Source organism: Mastigoproctus giganteus, chromosome 3 (assembly GCF_048544385.1).
Source record: "Mastigoproctus giganteus isolate SK-2022 chromosome 3, ASM4854438v1, whole genome shotgun sequence".
Classification (NCBI taxonomy): Eukaryota; Metazoa; Arthropoda; class Arachnida; order Uropygi; family Thelyphonidae; genus Mastigoproctus; species Mastigoproctus giganteus.
The window spans coordinates 14,710,832-14,727,410 of record NC_143577.1 but is presented as its reverse complement, the minus strand read 5'-3'; the positions used below and the strand labels follow the sequence as shown (position 1 = coordinate 14,727,410).

The following is a 16,579-nucleotide window of genomic DNA, read 5'->3' as shown; positions in this document are numbered from 1 at the left end:
ATTCCTCTTACTGTTTGTCGTGAGACTTAATTACCTGGATGATTTGCACTTTGTAAGCAAAAGTTTCAGTCTCATGAAAAGCAACCCATGCAATGTTGCTCACGATACTTGCAGCTGCAGGCTTGCCCGGTGGATAGATTTTGTAGCACTTATGGTAAACACCTCCTGAATTTCTGAAACTTTATCTGCATACACTAGGCCTATCTACACCTGGTGAAGCACACTGCTGGTTTCTTGAAACTGTTTCAACCATTGCCTCATTGATTGCTTCGTAGGTGATTCTTTTATTTTTTCTGGAATTTTTTCTTTGAATCCCATTGAAAAAATTTTCCTTACAGTCACTGGAAATTTGGTATCACCCAGCCATAAGAGCACAATGCTTTCTCCTGCACTGCTCCCGTTTTAAGCTGTATTGTTGCAATACTTGCTGGGATCAAAGCTATCAATCACATGAAAAAAAAAATTCATTCAGTTGTTTGATAATTACAGCAAAAAATTTTAAGATACTTATTATAATAAAATTTCAATTGACCTTCATAATCAGGTGAATAATTTATAGACACCCTGTGCAATATTAAAAGTAATAATATATAATTTTGTTAATTTAGCATGGCAATAAATATTTTTTTATTGTAATAAATAGTAACACCAGTACATATTACATCTAACAATGTCAAAGTGGAAAGACTACAGATCTATTTCCATAGGATGCAACCTTTTAAAAATTTTTGAGAAATCCATAATCAAATAAATAAATAATCAATCAATTTTGGCCATCGTCCATCCTATCTTCACTCAGTCATCAAAAACAGATCAACTATAACAAACCTTTTAGAGCCAAGTTGCAAACTGCCCTGAACAGTAAAAGCCAGATGGATATCCTATTCCTGGACATCAAAGCCGCATATGACAGGATAGCAATTCAAACCCCTCCTCCACTGGAATCTCACTGTTGCATTACAAGAAACCTACTCACACTACTGCGGGAATTATTTACAGAGAGGCTCATAATAGTAAAGCATGAAGATTTTAGTATCAATTACACACTAAATAGAGGAGTTCCCCAAGGAAGGGTGCTGAGGTCTCTGTGACACTATTTGCCACAGCCCTTGATCCTTTCCCTCAACTTGCAATAACATCCTAGCCTATGCAGACGACCTGAAAATGTTCTTTCCATCCAGCAATAATGATAGTGAACATAATGTTTCTCTACAAGCCACACAGCAATTAACTAATCTGGCCAACTTCCTCGCCTCGACTGGGCTCGGAATTAACCCTCTTAAAACTGCCCAGATGTCCTCTAGAAAGCATAAAAAACATGACATCACCATACTCTTAAATGGCCAACCCATCTAAAATGTTGAACATCATAAGGATCTGGGAATTACTAGGGACAACAAGTTATCCTTCATTGAGCATTTCACTACCACAAGGAAGAAAACACTAGATGCCATCTGGCGCTCATGACACGAGCTGGCTGGGGTTCAAAATGCTCAACTGTTGAAGGAATACACATTGTTATGTGTGTTGCCCAAGTTTCTCAATACGCTTCGGTCATTTGGTCCTCAGCTTCTGAAACGTACGTTAAAACCTTCCTTAATATAGAATATTTGATACTTAGTGGCTAAACAAGATTTTCCAATTCCCCCTTCGCTGTCTCCAGAGACATTTTGTATGCAAATATGGAGTGGACACCTTGGATGTTTATTGTCATTAGGACAAATATTCATATCTTGGCCAAACTATTGGCAGCTAGATATGATGCATCAGTATTAACAGGCATCATCTCACATCCACAAGTCAGAGACAATCATGCAGTCTGAAAATTAGGCCACTGCACTCCAATCTAATCTCCTTGAAAAGTATAAACAGGATGTTCCCACTAAATACCATAAAAATCCTGAACCAGTTTCAGGTTAAGTGTAAAAAACTATGCTCCAATAATGCCTAAAGAAAGACTACCTACCAACAAACAAATGAGTCACAACATAACCAGCTGGAACCCATCGCCTTCTAGTTACTCTGAGCTATGCTGTCATCACAGAGTTTGGGTGTGAAGCTAATAAAGTTTTAGTGTTGCAAATGATCCTCTACGAGGACACCCAGCAATGAAGGACAATTTTTTTATATAAATATATCTTTTTCCTTTATTTCTAAACTGTAAATATTTTTATAAATTTATTCTCTGCACTGTAAATAAACCCCTCTGGCTTGCACGCTGTACAAGAGATAATTGTAACTAGCAATCAACTGAATGAATGAATGAATGAATAAATAAATTAATAAATAAGCAAGGATGTAATAAATCATCTATATGAATTGTATCATGCACTATTTATTGACAGTGTCGTATTGTTTTCATGCATTAAATAAAACTACCCAACATGATTTTTATCTCCAGCAAATCAATGGTTGTTTCTGGTCAAGTTTTATGTATAGAATTTAAAATCAATCATAAAAATTTCCTATCACGTCTAAGTTTTAAGATATAGATAGATAACTGGATTCTGTACAAAGATATTACTGTTTGAAATACAATTTTTAAACTTATTAACTTTTGGTTGGTTTTGTTTATTGGGCTAAAAGTTAAGCAAGTACATTATTACTGTTCTTGCAATACAGTATACAGTATTTTGATTTTGATGCACTTTTCCAGACAAGTCAGTATTTTTATTAATTTTATTACACCATTCAACTGTTTAATATATAGTGTATGATAAACTACACTACAAGAATTCACCTTCTGTTCAAATTTACCAATTGCTTTTACTGTTTTTAGGTTAATGGATTGTTAAAATGGAGAAGACAAAACACAGAACTTGTGTCAATCACCCAGACAACTTCTGCTATGTTTGTGGACACTTAACCCCAAAAACCCGGAGGAAGAAAATATACAATATCACAAAAATTGCATATTCATTGTACTTCGGCTGCAAGATCGGTGACCAAGAAAAAAATTGGGCTCCACATATCTGTTGTATTATTGTACAATGAACTTAAGGCTGTGTTATATGGCAAGCTGAGAGCATTACAAATGGCGCGAGCCCAAGAATCATTTCGACGACTGCTATTTCTGCATGACAAAAATAAAAGGTATTTCCAAAAAGAGCAAGCACTGCATCAAATATCCAAATATCCCATCAGCAATTAGGCCAGTGCCACACGGTAAAGAACTGCCAGTACCTGTGCCACCAAAATCTTGGGGTATTAGAAGTAGTGATGAAGGTACAGAAGAAATCGTTTTACCAAATGTCGCAGAACCATGATTTAGACTATAAACCAGAAAAAGAAAAGGCCCCACGCTACATTGAACAAGAAGAATTAAGCGACTTGATCAGAGACTTGGGCTTACCCAAAGAGAAGGCTGAATTACTCGGATCCAGACTACAACAGTGGAACTTACTCGCCACAGGTACAAACATTACAATATACCGTAAGCGAAATGAAGAGTTTTCAAGATATTTTGCAATGGAAAACAACACGTGTGTCTGCAAAGACGTCGCTGGTCTTATGCACAAACTGAACATTGATCACAATACCTTTGAATGGCATTTGTTCATTGATGCATCAAAGCTAAGTTTGAAAGCAGTATTGCTTCATAATGGAAATACTTTACCATCAATTCCTCTTGTTCGTGCTGTTGGCCTGAAAGAAACTTATGATAGTATGTCCCAGATTCTTGCAGCTATACGTTACAATGACTATGGTTGGAATATTTGTGGGGATCTCAAAGTGATTGGACTGCTTGTTGGGCTGCAAGGTGGTTTTGCTAAATACTGTTGTTTCCTGTGTTTGTGGGATAGTCATGCAACGGCCAAACATTACATCGCACAACACTGAGACAAGAGAGATGAATATATTCCCAGAAAAAGCAATGTAAAGTATGTTCCATTGGTTGATCCAGAAAAGGTTTTTCTTCTCCCTTTACACATTAAGCTTGAACTGATTAAGATTTTCATTAAGGCACTGGATAAACAAAGCAGAGGATTTGCATATTTACTGAAAATGTTTCCAGATTTATCTCATGGAAAGCTAAAGGAAGGAATTTTTATGCGTCCTCAAATGAAGAATTTCAAAGAAACCTGAATGAGGTTGAACTGGCTACATGGAGATCTTTCAAGGCTATGGTACACGGATTCCTCAAAAAGAGAAAAGAATAGAACTATGAGCAACTGGTGACAAACTTGCTGAAATGTTACAAGAACATGGGGTGCCGAATGTAACTGAAAATGCACTTCCTTCATTCCTATCTGGATTTCTTTTCTGAAAACATAGCCGATGTCAGTGATGAACAAGGAGAGCACTTCCACCAGGACGTATCTGCAATGGAAATGGATCCACAAAAGGTTTTTCTTCTCCCTTTACCTACAAGAATACCGGACAATCCTAATCATACAACCAATACGCTTGATCTTTTTCTCACAAACAACCCTTCTAAGTACAAGGTTGAAGTGAGAGGTCCTTTAGGCACTTCAGATCACAACTTGGTGATTGTCTCTTCTCCAATGGAACTTTTATCTCATGGCTATTCCCAACCTCGTATTGTTTGGCATTACAAGAATGCAAAATGGGATGACCTGCGAGACTTCTTTTCTTCTTTTCCTTGGTCTGATTACTGTTTCAAAACTTCTGATGTCAACGTTTGCTCAGAACGTGTCAGTGAAATTATTCTTGCAGGAATGGAATCCTTTATCCCACACTCCACTTTAAAATCTCGTCCTTTATCTAAACCTTGGTTTTCCAATAAATGTGCTAAGGCTGTCCAAGAGAAGAACGTTGCATATCGTAATTGGCTTGTTTCTAATTCTTCAGTTTAATTTTCTGCCTACACCAAAGCTCGCAACAATTGTAAAGCAGTTATTAATCAGTCCAAACTAGAGTTTGAGCAGGCTAAGAGTAGAAAACTTGCTTCTTGCCCTAATGGTAGCCGAGCATTCTGGTCTCTTGCCAAAGCTATTGGCCGCAACTTTTGCCCATCTCTGCTCCCACCTCTGTCCAAACCAGATGGTTCTGTTGTCACTCCAGCCAAGGATAAAGCTGACCTGCTAGCATCCCATTTTTCTTCGAGCTCATGTATTAATGATCTTGGTAAAACACCTCCCACCATTCCTAACACACTCCATTCAATGCCTCCTGTGGTCTTCTGTCAAAAGGATATCAGAAGGATTTTGATGAATCTTGATGCTAAGAAAGCTCCAGGTCCTGATGGTATTTCTCCACTTGTTCTCAAAACCTGTGCTCCTGAACTTACTCCTATTCTTTGCCGCCTTTTTTCACTTTCTTATTCCAAAGGTGTTTTTCCTTCTGCTTGGAAATTTGCTCATATCCAGCCAGTTCCTAAAAAGGGTGACAAATCCCTCCCATCCAATTATCGTCCCATTGCAATTACTTCTACTCTTTCTAAAGTCATGGAGAAATCAATTAACCGCCAACTCTTAAACTACCTAGAAACCTTCCGTCTGATCAACGATCGCCAGTATCGATTCCGTCAGTGTCGATCCACTGGTGATATTCTGGCTTATGTTACCCAATTATGCACTCATTCAATGGAAAGGTTCAGTGAAACAGAAGTAGTTGCTCTTGATATCTCAGAGGCTTTTGATCGTGTTTGGCATAAAGGTCTTCTAAACAAGCTTCCATCTTATGGTTTGCCAACTGTTTTTAATAATTGGTTATCCAGTTTTCTCTCTGATCGCTCACTGAGGGTGATGGTAGATGGCTCTCTGTCTTCTAACTTCTCCACTAATGCCGGTGTCCCCCAAGGTTCAGTTCTTTCCCCCACTCTTTTCCTCTTGTATATCAATGACCTTCTTCCATTGACTGGAAATCCAATCCATAGTTTTGCCGATGATAGCACATTGCATTCAACTTTCCATTTTGAGAAACCTTGTCCAGCTCAATCAGCTTCAAGTTCTCGAAAATCTGCTGCCAATTCCTTAAATGCCGATCTTCAGGTAATTCTCCAGTGGGGCAAAGACAACTTAGTTGATTTCAACCCTTCTAAAACTCAATCTGGTCTTATATCTCGCAAAAAGGATTCTTCTGCTCCTATGCTTATCTTTAGTGACACTCCGATTTCTAGGCAAAATGATATATCTCTTTTGGGGATTACCCTGACTTCTAATCTCTCTTGGCACAAGCACATTACAAATATTGCTTCCTCTGCATCTAAAAAACTTGGTTTTCTCTTTCGCTCTCGGCATTACTTTTCTCCCAAACAGCTGCTCACTCTGTATAAATCGCAAATCCGCCCTGCCATGGAATATTGTTCCCACATCTGGGGTGGTGCCCCCAAAACCTCTCTCAGGCTTCTTGATTCCATTCAGAAGAGGGCAGTTAGGTTAATTAATGATTCATCTCTAACAGAGTCTCTCCACTCGCTTTCTCATAGACGCACTGTTTCTGCTGCATGCCTCTTCTACAGATACTTCCATGGGCACTGTTCTTCTGAATTGGCTTCTATAATTCCCACTCTCTCTTTCAAAACAGTCCGAACACGTGCCGCCACCAGCCAACATCCATTTACTGTCCAACTTCAAACCCACAGAACCAACTTTTCATCTTCCTCATTTCTTCATTCAACTGCCGTTTTCTGGAACAACCTTCCTTCATACGTATTTCCTGAAAATTACAATCTACAGAAGTTCAAGTCCAATATCAACAAATATCTTCTTTCGTCTTCTCAACCTCCAACCCAAGCATGATACTAAGTACTATAGGTTATAATACCTCACGTGTTTGGGGTTCTCATAAAAAAAAAAAAAAAAAAAACATTAAGCTTGAACTGATTAAGATTTTCATTAAGGCACTGGATAAAGAAAGCAGAGGATTTGCATATTTACTGAAAATGTTTCCAGATTTATCTCATGGAAAGCTAAAGGAAGGAATTTTTATGCGTCCTCAAATGAAGAATTTCAAAGAAACCTGAATGAGGTTGAACTGGCTACATGGAGATCTTTCAAGGCTATGGTACACGGATTCCTCAAAAAGAGAAAAGAAGAGAACTATGAGCAACTGGTGACAAACTTGCTGAAATGTTACAAGAACATGGGGTGCCGAATGTAACTGAAAATGCACTTCCTTCATTCCCATCTGGATTTCTTTCCTGAAAACATAGCAGATGTCAGTGATGGACAAGGAGAGTGCTTCCACCAGGACGTATCTGCAATGGAAAAACAATACCAATCTGCCATGATGGGAGATTACTGTTGGTTCCTTAAATGGGAAAACAAGCTGGAGTATAACAGGAAATCATTGAGTGAGAAACATGTCTAAGTAACATATATTGTGTGTAATAATTACAACCATGTATGCTGATATTATATAAAAACAAGGAATTTTCAAAATGCATATATCTTTTGATGTAGACGTGACAGAAGTAAAAGATTGATATTTTCATAATCAGGACATTAATTTTGTTCAGAATAAACAACTTTTGTTCTGGAGGTATGAAGAAAAAAAAATTTTGTCGGGTAGTGTAATCAAATAAGCAGAAGCCTTTTATAATTGTTGATAAAACAGAGCATCAGATATTTTAATTTCTCCCCTTTCACAAAAATGCCATGCATAAATGCATGTATATGAAAAATATTCAAAGGAATAGACATTTAAGAAAAAAAATCGCCTTCATGACAAAACTGAATGCTCAATATGCATAAATAACACTTTTAAGTAATGGACAAACATGGTGGTTCTGCTGATATAAAAACTCATTTAAAAAAAAAAGCAAAATTGCAGAGACAAAACTACGAATTCTGCCTTCTGCTACAAAATATTCAAACTGGCCTGTCCTATGTTCTTTAACAACAATACCACACATCCATAGAGTAAGACCTGGTGGTATCACAGTTTCACCATCGCAAAACTGCCACTGCAAGCAAAGTCAATGTTAAGCCATTACAATGCCTGGATGCAAACTTCTGTTTGCATCCAGGCATTGCCACCACTCATTATGTGAAAAGAACATAATAGAACTACTATTTTTCAGGATGAAAAACCAAAGTTTGCAGAAGAAAGAAACCATGCAACCCATGAACAAGACCAATTAACATTAAGAAGTTGGGTTTCCCAAGGATCAGTACTTGATTATTGTTTTTGACTTTCTTAAATGACCACAACAAAGGGATACTATGTCAAATGGCAGATAATGCCAAAATCAGTAGAACAGTTAATAATCAGTGCCAAGCAGCACTCCTTCAGGGTGACTCAAACAGACTTCAGTGATGGTCAGAAAAGTGGCAGCCAAAGTTATAATGCAGAAAAATGCAAGATCTTACACTTGGAGAATAGAAACTCCAAAATAACTTACACACTTGGTGGGGTTGAACTAAAAATAGTAGAAGAGAAATGGATTTGCAAGTTACAATACAGTCAGACATGAAGTTCTCTGAATGGGATAAACAGTGGCAAGAAGGCCCGTGGTGTCCTATTGATCATTTACTGTCAGTTTAAGTACTGCTATCAGGTCTGGAAGCCTTTTTAGGAAAGATGTGGATTTGTTGGAATGGTGCTGAGAAAAGCAACAAGATTGGAGCAAAAGAAAAGGCCTCAATTTTGCAAAACACAGCATCTGGAGATTAAGCACCTGCAAGGAGATCTGAATGAAGTGTTTACGGTCGTCGTTAGATTGAGCATTAGTAGAGGCATTTGATGCAAGAAAGCAAGCTTGTGCAGCATCAGCCAAAAAAAAAAAAAAAAAAAAACACCACTTCCACTTCACCCCTCTGTTCGTTCGAAATACCTGTCCAGCTGAGCCTTAAACTTATTTAGGCTATCAACTTCCACGACAAGGGATGAAAGTCTGTTCCACCAACCAACTACCCGCTGGCTAAAGGCAAATTTCCGCACGTCTATCCTACATCTGTCTTTCCTCAATTTGAATTTATGCCATCTCAGGTGATTATTCTGAGCAAGAGGAAGAATCCCATCAGCATTGAGCATGCTCAAACCATTCAAGGCTTTATACACCTCTATCAGATCACCTCACTGGTGCCTAGTCTCCAGACACTGTAATTTGCAAAACTTAAGCCTTTCTTCGTAAGAGCACCCCTTTGTTCCATTCACCAATCTTGTTGCCCTTCTCTGTACTCGTTCCAGCATCTCTACATCCTTCTTGAAATGAGGCCTCCTGACCTGTATACAGTACACTAAGTGTGGCCTGACCATTGCCTTATACAAGGGAATAATCACCTCCTTATCCCTGCTAGAAAAGTTCCTGTATATCATTGCCAATACACCATGAGCTACTCTTGTAGCCCATCTGAACTGTTCAGAGAACTTCATATCTGCCTGCACAATTACCCCAGGTCCTTTTCATTCTCTACCACTGTCAGTGTAATACCACAGAGTTGATACGTTGCTCTGGGGTTGCTGTTTCCCACATGTAGTACTTTACATTTGTCAATGTTAAACTTCATTTGCCACCTCTCAGCCCATCTGCTCAACCTTTCCAGATCCTGTTGCAGCAGCATAGTGTCAGTAGTGTCCTTGACAACCCTGCCAACCTTTGTATCGTCTGCAAACTTGTACATTAAGCTTGATATACCATCATCAATATCATTTATAAATACAGAAAACAATAATGGACCCAACACTGAACCCTGAGGGACTCCACTAATAACATTAGTCCACGATGAGCAGTGTCAATTGATTACCACTCTCTGTCTTCTCCCCCTCAACCACCCCTTTATCCATAGCAGCAATTTGCCTCCAATGCCACACTGCTCCAATTTGTGCAGCAGTCTTCCATGTGCAACAGTATCAAAAGCCTTTCTAAGATCCAAGTATATAATATCAAAGTTATTCCCTGCATTCAGTTCTTTTGTGACTGCATCATAGTATCCAATCAAATTGGTCAGGCAAGACTTCCCCTTAACAAAACCATGCGTTGTCCGAGCTATAACTGAAATCTTGTCCAGATGATCCTGCAGTGCCTCCATTAATTTTCCTGGAACAGAAGTTAAACTCACAGATCTATAATTACTTGTGTCAGCCTTTGATCCTCCTTTGTGAATTGAGATCACATTTGCACATCTCCAGTCTGTGGGTACCTCCCCTGAGTCCAAGGAAGGTCTCATAATTATGGCTAAGGGTTTGCTTACTTCCTTTGCTGCCTCCTTTAATATAACTGGATAGATCCCATCCACCCCAGGTGCCTTTCTTGTGTTTATCTTCAACAATTTCTCCTCCACTTTACTCTCAGTTATTACAAGATTCTCTAGCTTACTGCCAGAGTTGAATACACCTCTGGCATTCCCCTCACTGAATTACTCCTCTGTGTGAATGTCGATGCAAAAAATTCATTTAGTCTGTTAGCTACCTGAGCAGGATCATCAACAGTTGACCCATCGATATGAAGTGGACCAATCTGATTCATCCCCTTCCTTCTAGAGTTTACATAAGTAAAGAACTCTTTGCTGTTCTTTCTTTGCATCCCTTGCCAAAGAATTCTCGTAATTTGCCTTCGTCTGCCTAACCTCCTTTGTAACTTGGTTACAGATCAACTTTTATCTATCATAGGCTTCTGTGTCATGTGTTAATTTGTATGTATCCCATGCATTTTTCTTCTCTGCCATATGTCTCATTAGTTCATCTGACATCCATTTAGGCCTAAACCTTGAACAATATTTCTTAGTTGGTATGTAAAGCCTAGTAGCTTCCAAGATAAGTTCTTTGAATGCTTCCCATTTTGAATTTGCTGTATAGAATTTAAATACTGTCTCAGACCATCGTAGTTGCCTTTACGAAAGCAATAACCCTCCCCTTTACCCCTAATGGTAGTTACCTCTTAGAGTAAATCCCACTTCAGCACACTGTGATCACTGCCACCTAGTGGTTCCTTTATCTGCAGATTCTTAATGCATGAAGAATCACTACTGATAATCAAATCAAGAGTATTACTCCCTCTAGTTGCCTCCTGAACATGCTGATGTAGAAAACAATCATCCAATAAATCCACAAAAGCCTTGCTAGTGTGTGAATGAACCAGCCCACAAATTCCAGTCAATATCTGGAAAATTAAAATTCCCCATTATAAGACTCTCTGATTTACTGGCCCACTGTACAGTTTCTTATTACAGATATACTGTACAGATTTCCCTGTACAGTTTCTTATTATACTCATCAGAGTCATTAGACCTATAGCACACTTCTACTCTCAATTTTGATCTCCCAATGCTTATGTCGCACCAAACTGACTCGACACTGCACTGTCCAGCGATGTCGACTGGCTTCACTTCCTTGGATTTTATGTTTCTTAACTAATAGCATAACCCCTCCTCCCTTCCTATCCATCCTTTCTGTAGACGTACTCCCAATTAGATGTACAACAGTTTAAACCGTTGTACATCTAAAGTGCCCTGATTAATTTGTATAAACAATTACATTTTATAGCAAAGACATGCTTAACATTCATATGTGTTTCAGGTAAGCGACTGACTGAACAAAGTTCTTAATAGGCTCATAATGAAAAACATTTTAAAATGCTTTTTATTATGAGCAAACAAAATACACTTTTGAAGTGGCCTTAGACGTACAGAAAACATTAGAGAGGTTTTCATAAGACAATGTTAAGAGATGTCTAAAATGCTTGGGAACATTGATATAACACAAAAGTACTAATACATCTGAAAATAACTCATAATTTTAATAATAATGTAAAGAGCACAATACTGCTGCCCACAAAAATAGATATGGAATAAAAGTAATATCAAGAAGTATTAAAAATTCCCAAGCTGTTAGAAATCTGAAAATTACCTATAGGTATCTAAATATTCAGTAAGGCCATATTCTTGAGAAATACCCAAGTCATAAGTAAGTAAGCTGATTGAAGATGAAATCCTTCCTCAGACTACAAACTTCTTCTTCCAGTCACATAGTTACCTGAGGAGCTGTTATGGCCACCAACAAATTACTCCAACTGCATCGATCATGTGCTATATGAGCAGCAATCGCAAAATGTCACACACACAAAAGTTCACTAATCCCATCCTTCCACCTAGTTGCAGGTCTTCCTTTAACAGCAGTTTTTGGAGTTGGTTTTGTTATGTCTCTGTGGTATCAGATAATGTGGTGGTATACCATTGCCTACCTACCACATGGCTGAATCTGAAAGGGGCCGGCTTTAATCATAGGAAGAATCATCATGTATCCCACAAGATGTTCTTGAAAAGGAAAGGTGACTACAGCAGAGCCCACTTAGTGCAGAAGGCTGATTATAACTGGTTTTTGCCTGGTTTCCAGAGGTCGTCTATGTATATAAATGGATATATACTAAAAACATGAGGAGGGATAAATTCAAACTGGGGAACAATTGTTGCAAGTCGGATGCACAGAAATTTGGTTTCAGCCAGAGGGCAGTTAATTGTTAGAACAAAGTTCCATCTAGTTTTGTAGAGGTAGGTAGCTTGAATAAATTCAAGGAAGAACTAGATAAATTGTTAGAGAGGATGGACAGGTGAAATGAGAAGTGTTGGGTTTTTTTTTTTTTTTTGTTTGGCTGATGCCATATAAGTTTGCTTTCTTGCATCATTTGCCACTACTATTACTACTACTACTACTGATAATAATAATAATGCATTAATATTTTCACTTGCATTTAATTTTTCCTTTTAGGTGATTCCTTCTTTTACAAAGTGACTGTGAAATCATCCTTAAAATAATTTTGAAACTGTATCATTAAATTCTTGTATAGGAAAAATCTCTCCTCTGAATAAATAAAATACATGCATAAAAAAAAAAATGGCAGTCTGAATTGTAGGGAGACCCAAATTAGTGAGGTTTACTATATATATATCATATGTGTGTAATTCTCCATATGTGTGTAATTCTCCATATGTTCTTATTCTCTAATATCACAGTCTGTTGTAATGTTTAATGGTTTATTTGATAGTGTTAATCAGTTCTATTAAATGTACTTTACATAATATCATTCTTCATTTATATTTAGAATTAACATTAGTAGAGGCATATGATGCAAGAAAGCAAGGTTATTATTATTATTATTAGCCATGTGGTACAACACAAGGAAGCCTGAGGCTTATGCTGCACTAGCCAAAAAAAAATTCCCCAAGTTACCCTGTGAGAGGGAGAGAGAGAGAGAGAGAGAGAGAGAAGTAGAAAGGAATCACCAAGAAAGAGAAGAATGATGATATCCAGCTCAGAATCCTGGGTTTGCCAAGCCCATACTCACCAGATGTGAGCCCCTGGGTTTAAATATACAGCACAGTCAAAAAAAAAATAAATAAAGAACCGTTCCCATTTTGGTTATCCATTCACTCCAAATCTTTGTCTAGTTCTACCTTGAATTTATTTAAGCTGTTAACTTCTACAATGACAGATGGAAGTTTGTTCCAGCAAACTGACTAAAGGCAAATTTCCACCATTACAGCAGATTATACCATGTTGTATGGGTTTATATTTTATTTGTTTATTTATATGTTTTTATATCTTAAACTATTTGTTCAAAATTTGTTTCAATTATGTGTTTCAATCATATTATTATATATATTTTTTCTTTTAATATATTACATATATTAAAAGAAAAAAAAAAACGGCTGAGTGAATGACCATTTGTACTTTTTCTGTGTGCTTTATCCTTCGTCCACTGAATAGCACAGGGATATTCTTACTTAGAATACACACCACATATATCACAGGTTATTAAACTGGGTTGCCTGAGAGGTTTTGTGAGATCATGTCACTCACTGGCTGCAATTGTGGCACAACTCAAAATTCTTAATTTTTGAGTTAATACAACTGATGAGGTTGGGACCGTGGACTCTACATTTATGCAATTAGAGTACAGTGTGAGATCAATATTATCTCGCTAGGTGACACAAGTGTCGTTATGCCATCTGAGTTTTTACTGCATCGAGAAGCATCAACAGTGGCACTTCTGCAGTGTGCCCCAACCTTGGGACTGAATGGAGCATGGTGTGTGTGCAATAGTGATCCTTTTTGAGTTGTGCCAGTATTGGTGTAATGCAATGCAAATTTCTTGTTGTAGGTCATATGCAAAACGAGGGTGACTGTGCAACTCATTATTATAGAAAAATATTAAAAGATCACTAAAGTCTGGTCCTGTATTTGTCCCATCACAATGTTACTTTAGCTAGAACTACCAGAAAGACAGGTGCCTCCGTAGCCAGGTGGGAAGGAGCAGCAGTGCGTAGCACACACACTTCTTGATTAGGCCGGGGTTCGAGCCCGTCACCACCAAATACGGTGGATGCGGAAAGGTCAGGGAATGACCACCGCATATCCCGGAGCAATATGGCCTTAGTTGCTAATGCTCCTAAAAACCAAATAACAAACCAGAAAGACAGGAAACCCTTTCAAGGTGACAGAGACAAGTCATTGCAATTTTTATGACCTGAAAGATTTTGCCCAACGCACTTCTATGAAATTTAATGAAAATACTGATGTAGTAGTAGTAGTAGTGGTGGCATGTGATGCAAGAAAGCAAGTGTATGAGCTTATGCAGCATCAGCCAAAAAAAAAATCACACCATTCCCTCCAAATGCCTGTCCAGTTCCTCCTTAAATTTATTCAACCTATCAACTTCCACAATGACAGATGGAAGTTTGTTCCAGCAATTAACCACCCGCTGGCTAAAGGCAAATTTTCGCACATCTATTCTACATCTGTCTTTTCTTAATTTGAATTTATGCCCCCTTAGGTTCGTAATCTGAACAAGTGGAAGGATCCCATCAGAATTCAGCGTGCTCAACCCATTCAAGTGCTAGCTTTAAAGCAGAAAAGCAGCATTTGGACCCTTTTTATTATATAAAACATCATACAAACAGGACGATTATAAATCAGTTAATGTTAAAGCTAGTAAAACAAAGAAAACCTTTGGAGACATTTGTAGATTTCAAATTGAAAAAAGGCTACAAGAGTTCCATTCCGATTTCGAAAAAGAAGCACAGGGAGCTCCATTGTTTGTTGAACAATAGCACAATTCCCAAATCTCATGCAGGCTTTTATAAGTCTAAAAGTTAATTTATGGAAGGAATAAATTTTTCGAAGAATTACTTAAATTCTTCCATTTTGCTTGTTTGTACACCAATAATTATGTACTAACTTGTTGTTCTTATTTATGCTTTACTACGATTATGTTCTCAAAGATTAAAATGTAGTTCATACATGTTACTGAGTTTATGAATATAAATAAAGCTCTTATTTAATGGGTTTTTTTTTTTTTTTTTTGTTCTTTATCCTAATTACCTTTCATCTTTAGGAGACTCAAATCACAAATTTTGAGTTGTTGGTGCAATAGTGGCACAACTCAAAAGGCGGGGGGGGGGTTGCATTTTTGAGTATTCCGGTTACCCATAAGAGAATGTTGATCAAACCAGCCTAATTTTGAGTACCACTGGGTATGGTGAGATGAATCAATATATTTCAACAATCACATAATTTCTTCAATTGTAAACAAACTAATTTTAAAAGACAAATTTTCCTCATCGATTATCTCAGAATTACGATTTTTGAGTTATGCCACTATTGCAGCCAGTGAGCGATGTGTGTGTGGAGAGAAGAGAGAGAGCAAGAGGTGACTTTTGTTTTTTTTTTTTAATGAAAAGGAGGTAAATAACGGTGAAAAACGTCTGGAACAATTGTACTTGAGATATACTGGCAACATTTTAAAACAGACAAGAAATATCAAAGAATCAGAACAGCTCAGAGCAAAGGTTTTTGAAAAGATGGGGAGGGGAGGGTTCCAGAGGTGCCGCAAATATTCCGCTAATTTTTAGCAATGATTTTTACTTAACTTGAAACATTAGTTTTTATTATTATTTATTTTTGTTTTTAGAGATATTATGGTTCCACTAAAAAAAAAAAAAAAAAAAAAAATTTAAAGCCGTGACATATACTGATAAATATTTAAATTTTTATAGTAATAACTATGCTACCCACTATATTTGGTACTTTAAAAAATTCACAAGGCTCAAGGGTTATTAAATTTTGAATTATCTGTGACTAAGAGAAAACCTGTTCCATTTACAATTCAAAGGAGTGATGTCAAGATAAAAATCCTGCAGGATGAGTTGCTGTTAGGCTTAACTTACCTGCCGACAAAATTCTCTAGTACGCTACTCTTCCCAGCACTCTGTCCACCAACCACTGCTATCTGAGGTAAATCAAGCGTTAGATCTACACCTATCTGTGTAAATGCATCTTGAAGTTTATTCACTATTGGAATCAAATTTTCCATTCCTTCGTTACCCGTCATCGTTCTGGGTTATGTTGTCACAGGCAACAATGACAAATACAGCCAACTACTCATTCAACTCCATCACCACGGAAGAGGCGGTACGTAATCAAACATTTTGCTGCTGATCGCACGCATGCGCATTGCAGAAACGGTATAGCAGAGTAATCGATTTTGTGAACAAGGAGCAGAGTATCAATGACATTAAGGACAAATTTAATACAATTGCATGTTCGCACAACAAATATATTTAATGAGCTATTTTTGGAATAACGTAAATATTTCTCTGATGGGCAAATGTGAGAAAAGTTTAAGTCAACTTTGCAGCCTCTATATTGTATCTGTTAGTCTGCAGTCAGGGTTGAG

General features: G+C 37.5%; 1 protein-coding gene across 5 annotated transcripts in view; it reads right to left on the bottom strand.

Moving 5' to 3' along the window:
• Positions 1–16,322, bottom strand: part of LOC150087731 (dynamin-like) — a 465,630-nt gene extending 449,308 nt beyond the window's left edge. For all 5 annotated transcript variants that reach the window (XR_016546724.1, XR_016546723.1, XM_090369182.1 and 2 more), the window contains exon 1: positions 16,071–16,322. Coding sequence is in view for 3 of the 5 variants with exons in the window: in XM_090369182.1 (XP_090225308.1) it covers positions 16,071–16,234 (164 nt within the window). In the remaining 2 variants the exon portion in view is untranslated. The remainder of the gene's footprint in view (positions 1–16,070) is intronic.
• Positions 16,323–16,579: the final 257 nt, after the last annotated feature.